Here is an 8,089-nt window from a genome sequence, read left to right on the forward strand (position 1 = left end):
TGGCATCCCAGCTCACAGCAACCTCCAACTCCTGGGCTCAAGCAAGTCTCCTGCCTCCGCCTCCCAAGTAGCTGGGACTACAGGTGCCCGCCACAACGCCAGGCTATTTTTTGATTGCAGCTGTCATTGGCGGCCTGGGCTGGATTCGAACCCACCACCTTAGGTGTACGTGGCTGGCGCCTTAGCCACTTGAGCCACAGGCGCTGAGCCCAAGAAAAAAATTATTGCTCAAGATGATACGATTTGCAAACAACAGCGGTAAGACTTGAACCCACATTCATGTACTGCCAAGTCCTGCTATCCTGCCTTCCCGACAAAGAGATGGGATAATTTAGTGTGACATAAAAGGAATGAATTGGGTGAACTAGGACTAGTCAGAAGGGCCAGGTTGTGGAATAATTAATTTCAGCAAATAGGAATACATCCCTGTCAAAGTTATCTTAAATTTTAACAGCGATGAGCCAACTTCAGATGTCCCCTGAGGTGGCAGTGAAGCAGCACGTAGATTTAACCCTGATTCCAGTCAAGAAGAGTCCAGGAGTTCGAACAGAAAGGCAGCAACAACAGCACTTGCTCAACAGAAGCAGGGGTTACAAAGAGCAGACAGGACTTAGGGGAAAGGGCTTGGGGGAAAGTTCCATATTCTACCTCAATACAGATAATTAGCAAAACTTACTGGTATTTGCAAGCTCTGTGACAAATCACTAAATTTCCCTGGGCCTCATTTTCTCCATCTGCAAACTAAGTAGGCTGAACTGGAAGACTTCTGATTTATTTTTAATATTTATTTATTTATTTATTTGAGACAGTTTCGCCTGGTCACACTTTGTAGAGTGCTGTGGCATCTTAGATCACGGCAACCTCAAACTCTTGGGCTTAAGTGATTCTCTTGCTTCAGCCTCCTCAGTCTGCCCCAAAGCCTGCCTATTTTTAGAGACAGGGTCTCACTCTTGCTTAGGCTGGCCTCTAACTCCTGAGCTTAGGCAATCTACCTGCCTCGGCCTCCCAGAGTACAAGACCTCTAATTTCACCCAGAGGCTGGAATTGATGTTAAAAATCAACCAGTCCAAATAATTAAAAAATTAAAAGAAAAAAAAATCAACCTGCATGATGTCTGCCACTCCTCCCACAGGTCCCTTACAGTTCTGGCCTCACTCCAATAAAGTTATAGCCAGTCCACTTTGCCAACTCTGAGCTTGATTCTGTTCCTCTGTGGCATCAGTCTTTGGCTTTCCTTTCTTACAGGTTGACTATCCCTTATCTATAATGCTTGGGACCAGCAGCATTTTGGACTTGGGATTTCTTTTCAGATTTTTTGGAATATTTGCATTATACTTACTAATTCAGCATTCCTAATCTGAAAATTTCAAATCCATCATGTTGGTGCTCAAACATTTCAACTTTAGAGATGCATTTCAGATTTTCAGATTTGGGATTCTTAACCTGCCCTGGTCCCCTCCAGCTACAACTTAGAATGTGGTAGAGCCTTAAAATGAGGTGCTATTAAATATAATGTACTTCTATTTATAATCAAGATAATGAGCTCTCGCCAGGCGACCTGGACGTTGTGCTTGTGACCACCCCTTTCCTCTTCTCAAAATCCCTCCAGTTCTTTCTTTCCAACTTGGGCTCAGCAGAATGGCTCCCGCAAGGAAGGGTGGTGAGCAGAAGGGCCGTTCTGCCATCAAAGATGTGGTGACCTGAGAATACACCATCAGCATTCACAAGCGCATCCATGGAGTGGGCTCCAAGAAGCGTGCTTGCTCCTCTGGCACTCAAAGAGATCCAGAAATTTCCATGAAAGAGATGGAGACTCCAGCTGTGCCCACTGATACAGGCTCAACAAAGCTGTCTGGGCCAAAGGCATAGGGAATGTCCCATACTATATCCATATGTGATTATCCAGAAAACGTAATGAAGATGAAGATTCACCCAACAAGCTCTATACTTTGGTTTCCTATGGACCTGTTACCACTTTCAAAAATCTACAGACAGTCAATGTGGATGAGAACTAACTGGTGAGACACATCAAATAAAGCAATAAAACCAAAAAAGAAAAAAAAGGATAATGACAATTCCCATCAAATGACTATTCTATTAATTAAATCCTATAGATCAATCTTAATTTTTTAAATAACTAGAATATAATAAAATACCCAATATTAAAACTATGTTGAACATAAATTTAATTTTTCTTTTAAGGAAGTTTTTTTTTTTGAGACAGAGTCTTACTATGTTGCTCTTGATAGAGTGCGTGGCATCACAGATCACAGCAACCTCAAACCTTTGGGCTTAAGCGATTCTTTTGCCTCAGCCTCCCAAGTAGCTGGGATTACAGGTGCCCACCACTATGCCCGGCTATTTTTTTGTTATTATTGTCACTGTTGTTTAGCAGGCCCAGGCTGGGTTTTTTGGCCCACCAACCCCGGTGCATGTGGCCCATGCCCTAACCACTGAGCTCGGGGTGCTGAGCCTTAAGGAACTCTTCTTAAGAAAATCCTTTTAAACTCCTACACCTCAAAGATATCATTTAGGTGATACTTAGTGATGTCCGCAAAATAATTGTGGCTGTGGAAGTTATAAGACATTGGGCCATGACTATGAATCTCTAAGGGGTATCTTGCAGGGGATATAAAAAACAAGGAGACCTTCCAACCCAGAGGGAAGCTGTCGGGCAGACAGAAGTCACATGGTCCACAAGGAAGGTATGATTGGAAATGAGAAAATATAGTACAATCCCCTCAGATAAGCTGGCTGACTTCAGGTTGAGCTCCCTACAATAGCCTGAGATTTGTTATCCAAAATATTGTGGGTTCAGCTCAAAAAGGTAGCAACTTTGGGTGTTCCACTAGGCAAAAAATGATGGAAAGAAAGGGATCAAGGGAGGAGAAAAGTGTCCTTACCCCTGCTCTCCTTTTTATAGGGAATAATCCAGACCACTTGAAAATGAGTCATCGCAACCTGGATGATCTGGGCCCCTTGGATCTGAACGTGATAGTCTCATGACTACATTTTCCAGCCCAGAACTAATCCTTACCCAGGATCTCAAAGTCAAGGCATGAGTCAGAAACGTCTCACAGACGTTAATATCTGTGGCCTCATGAGAATTTCAGCTGTTTTCTGCTCTCAACTCACTGCTCCAGTGAACCTAACCCAGTGACTGTCCTGGGGCTACTAAAGTTCTCTAGCTCTGCGGACAGTCCTTGCATCTCAGAGGGCTTTACCCTCCAGCTCAAAACCCAGCTTGAATCTGACTTTCCCTACCAAACCTGAAGGCTCCTCTTGACAGGAATCTCTCAGTTTGATCTTTCACTGATTGTTCCATTTTTCCAGGCAGGGTTTTTGCCCTGAGGAAGCCTATCAGGCATGGCCCGGGCTGGGGGTGGGGGGTGGGGGGTGGGAGTGGGGTGGCAGTTTTCTACACAAGAAACTGAGAACTCAGAGAAGAGTCAGAGAACAGAACAGACAACAACCATGGTGTCCGTGAGGCTGGGGTTACCTAGGAGGGCTCCGGGAGAAGGACCTATTAGGATTTGGACACAAGTGAATAAAGGGGAAAAGACAATCTAGGCCAGTGGTTCTCAGCCCATAGGAACTGTATTAAAGGGCCGCGGCAGTAGGAAGGTTGAGAACCACTGGTCTAGGCAGAGACTGACACAGGCATGTACAAGTGTCTCTTCAGAACTAAGCAGAGATGAATGAACAAGGTGGTGGCACAGGGAGGGGACCCATGGGGAGGATGTAATTGGTGCTCACACACACCTTGTGCTCGATATGTTTCAGGCACTGCATCACATGCTTTAGAATGAACTACTGAATTGAATCATCAGAGCAACCAATTAAGACAGGTAGTAAAATCTCCCTTGTTACCCAGAAGAGGCACCGAGAGTCTTAGTAACACACTGGCAAACTAGCAAAAACCACAGCTAGGATTTAACACAGGACATCGAATCTCACAGCCCTACTATTAATCACTGGACCATCCCTTTGATTGTAAAACTGGGGAGGTATTTATCTATGATTTTTTACAAAAATATTCTTAAATTTTTGGTATGGTTTTAAAAAAAAATAGTTTAAGGCCAGGTATGGTGGCTCACACCTTTAATTCCAGGTACTCTGGGAGGCCTGCTGGAGCTCAGGAATTTGAGACCAGCTTGCACAAAAGCAAGACCCCATCTTTATCAAAAATGAGCCAGGCTTGGTGGTGGGTGCCTGCAGTCCCAGCTATTTGGGAGGCTGAGATAGGAGGATTGCTTGAGCCTGGGAGTTTGAGGTTGCTGTGAGCTAAGATGATGCGCAGCACTCCAGGGTTACTTTTTGTGTCTCAAAAAGACGAAAACAAAAAAGAGCTTAGTCATTTTTTCTCAGAGTTACAGACTATGTGTGCTTCACACAACTGCTTAAACTCAGAGCATAATTAGGGGCAATGAATTTCACCACACAATGCCTCAGGTAGCACAGAGCACTGCCCAGCAGGCTCCTGAGAAGCACCAGGAGAACCTCTTCTAGCTTTGAGCTAAGAAGTGTAGCCAGATGTGTCTGCGACTCACAGCAAGGAAGAGCCTCCATCACCCAGTGAGGAGGGATGTATACATTGCCCCGAAAGACCGAGGAGAATTTCTGGCAATTAATGTTCCATAACCAGCATGTTTTTAGGCCTGGCCTAAAAAAACTGGTCATCAATATCCAAAACGTGGCTCTGAACCACAAAATGTCTCTGAGAGGTTAGCATAAATTTTCCCAGATTCAGTTTAAAGCCATTTCCTCTTAGAAAGTAGCTGATTATCATCTGCTGACTATTAAGCTACGAGGTACTTAATATCCATTTGGGGTTTCAGTCTAGCCAAGTCAAATTCTGCCTGCGTTCTGGAGCCTTTTTACAAGCAGCAATATTACTTCTGGGCATCTTTTGTAACCATCCCCTCCTATCTTGCTGACCTCATCCTGGCTTGGGGGTGCAGTTCCTGACTCTTAGACAACCCCAGCCTAGCTCTTATAGGAATCTATAAACTTCCCAAAATAGAACTAACCTTTATTTTGCTTCCGGCAGTAGTTGGGCGCCCTTTCTTGTCAGCTTGCAGATTTTCCGGAAATAAAGACTTTATAAAAGGTCTGGAAAAGGAGAAAGAGAATGGATTACCTCGGGGGCTGAAAGCCTGCTTCCTTAAAGGATAGGGTGGAGGGTTGTCCAGAAGCACAGAACCTTGGCTACAGAATAGCCATGTGACTCATGGTACAAGCCATGAGGATGTGATTTGGGGAAATGAACAACGGACCAAAGAGATAAACAGAAAGAATTCTAAGACCTAAGTATCTCAAAGACTGAGCCTGCAAAATAAATATACAACTCTGCCTTTCAAACGTCCCCAGTGGAATTGAGATGCACTTTGATAGAACATGATGGAGGGAGGTCGCTATGGGTCTGTTAAGACAAACCAGATAGACCAGAGGTCAGGGAATGATAAGAAATGCCTGGATTCAGTGCTGATGCTGCTTTGTTCCAGAGCAGGGTTTCTGGCCCTGTGCACAACTGCTATGCATGGTTGGCCAATTCTTTGCTGGGGGACAGAGCTGGGGGAGGGGTAGGTGGTGCAACTTCTCCTACACCTTGTGGGATATTCAGCAGCATCAGTGGCCTCTGCTCACCAGATGCCAGCAGCACTTTGTCCCCACTGCCCCACCAAAAACCTTGACAAACTGCTTTTGAGCATGGGCAATTTTAACTGGAACAGTAACAAATCACTGAAGCTTGGCCTGCTGAATACATTTTCTTTAGTGGTGCAAACTGAACTGTATGTGTTTACAGGCCAGCCTCAGCAGCAGGGACAATGGCTAAATCACCACAGTGCCCCTGGTGACGGAAGCATAGCCTGGTACACAGTAGGTGCATACTAAATATTTGCTAACTGAGCAAATGAAGTGATCCACGTAAGCTAGCAATCTGACTTTCGGGGCATCTTGAATTTTCTAGGAAGTCTCTCCAGCAATCTACTTTAAGCTTGGCCAGACACAATTATACATTTTTGCAGCAAATGTGTTTTATAAAACAATAGGTTAGGAGTTTATGCGGCAGCATTAATAGCTCTTGAACTGGATAGGAATTTTAATAATTAAAACTAAAAATTTAAAAAAAACCTCTGGAAAGCGAGTCTGTACCTGACTGCCATAAAACCCACAAGCCAGGACTTGTGGCTTACCTGACTTTCACAGAGAAGAGCAAATGGATTTGATGTGTTTTGAATGAAAAGAAATCCAAAGTCTCCAAAGTGGTGGTAGTTCAAGGCAGTGCAGCAGGGGAGAGGGAGGTAAGAAGAGGGGAGTGAGGGAGAGAAGGGGAAATAGGAGAGAACAGCCCTGACCAGAGCCTGGAAAAGAAACCCTTGTTTGTAGCTTCTATTGCACTCCAGCCCTTAGAAAGTTACCAGGCTTGCTGCTGTTGACCAGAGAAGCTAACCTCGATGTTCCGACTGCTTAAGCAACAAAGCTAGCAAGGGTAGCTCTTCCTTGGGGACAGCTCTAAAAATTCTAAGAGCTGGAAGGCTGCGCGCAGCTCATAAGGGCCTGCTCATGTAAATTACCTCTCCTTACGTTACCCAGGGAGGGAGAGGCTTGCAAGGGATATACCTCTCCTGCTTCTACCCCTATAGGATCTGAGTGAATCCCTATCTGATTGTCCCTTTCAGAATTCTCAAGCCATTTCCCAAGTGCTTTGGGGACTTAGGCTAATTAATGTGGGTCTTGCTGGGCCATTTAGCCATCTGTAAAAACTGAACGCCTATGGAGAATTCTTGGCATGATGTTCCAAGGGCAAAGTACCATAGAACAAACCTGTTCCACTCTTTTTTTTTTTTTTTTGAGACAGAGCCTCAAGCTGTCCCCCTGGGTATAGTGCCGTGGCATCAAAGATCTCAGCAACCTCCAACTCCTGGGCTCAAGCGAGTCTCCTGCCTCAGCCTCCCAAGTAGCTGGGACCACAGGTGCCCACCACAATGCCTGGCTATTGTTTGGTTGCAGCCATCATTGTTGTTTGGTGGGGGCCTGGACTGGATTTGAACCTGCCACCTTAGGTGTATGTGGCTAGTGCCTTAGCACCTATCTCGCTCTTAAAGGGTTGTCCCAATCCAAATCTAGCATGGCCACTTCTCCTTGATAATAGTATAGCAAATGATTGTTGTTTGGTGGGGGCCCAGGCTAGATTCGAACCCGCCACCTTAGGTGTATGTGGCTGGTGCCTTAGCACCTATTCCCTCTTAAAGGGTTGTCCTCATCCAAATCTAGCATGGCCACTTCTCCCTGATAATAGTATAGCAAATGATGAAGCCTAGGACCCTGATGGACGTACAGATGACACTTGGAATTTGGGAGCATGAAGTGTGAGGGGCAAAGGTTGGAAAGACTTGAGATCAGAATAAGGAAAGTTATTTTGAGAAACCAAATAGTCCAATTACAATACAGACCCAACAGCTCAAAGGAGCAAAATGCTAACCATTCAAATGCCACAGGTTTGTTTTCATATTGACAATTTTATCAACCTATGTCCCGTATCAGATGATGCGGAACATACTTACAGCTCACTGCTCTGCATCAGCTCAATCAGATCCATAAAAAGCACATCACGGTTTCTTTCACAAAAGCCATCCATGTCATAGGATACCTGGCCAAGAATGGAAAGAAATCTAGTTTTATCCTTTAGGCATTTCATTGGACAAAATCACAAGCTGGCATGGCTGCCCTCACCGCAGCGTGGGTATTTCCACACGTAGCACTTGGGATTTTGTTGTGCACTGCCGCAGAAGCTGTGCTTGTCTCATTCAGCTTGGCAGCTGGCTCAGCGGGGAGTGGCTTTCGGGGACTGGTGACTATCTGGCTTGCTAGATGGCTCAGATTATCTATGGTCAGGACTCCAGTTCTCAAGATCACATACCCTTTTTTTTTTTTTTTAATGGATCCATAGGAATGTCTAAGTCATAAACTCAATTCTTTCCTAAATCTCAGAGAATAAAAGTGAAAGCCCTCATGCTCATTAATCCCTTACAGTGAGCCCTGCCCTCTGAGGCTTTGCAATTTCTTTTTCTTTTTTTTTTTTTTT

The 8,089-nt window shown here is 44.8% G+C and overlaps 1 protein-coding gene across 2 annotated transcripts in view; it reads right to left on the reverse strand.

The window, feature by feature from the left end:
* The window catches only part of MYO1E (myosin IE), a 229,500-nt gene that overhangs the window by 62,286 nt on the left and 159,125 nt on the right, over nt 1–8,089 (reverse strand). For both annotated transcript variants that reach the window (XM_003784390.3, XM_023509954.1), the window contains exons 15-16: nt 7,569–7,654; nt 5,031–5,112 (exon numbers count right to left, since the gene is read on the reverse strand). In XM_003784390.3, coding sequence (XP_003784438.1) covers nt 5,031–5,112; nt 7,569–7,654 — 168 coding nt within the window. The remainder of the gene's footprint in view (nt 1–5,030; nt 5,113–7,568; nt 7,655–8,089) is intronic.

Source organism: Otolemur garnettii, unplaced genomic scaffold (genome assembly GCF_000181295.1).
Source record: "Otolemur garnettii isolate 467f Iridium unplaced genomic scaffold, OtoGar3 scaffold00011, whole genome shotgun sequence".
Classification (NCBI taxonomy): Eukaryota; Metazoa; Chordata; class Mammalia; order Primates; family Galagidae; genus Otolemur; species Otolemur garnettii.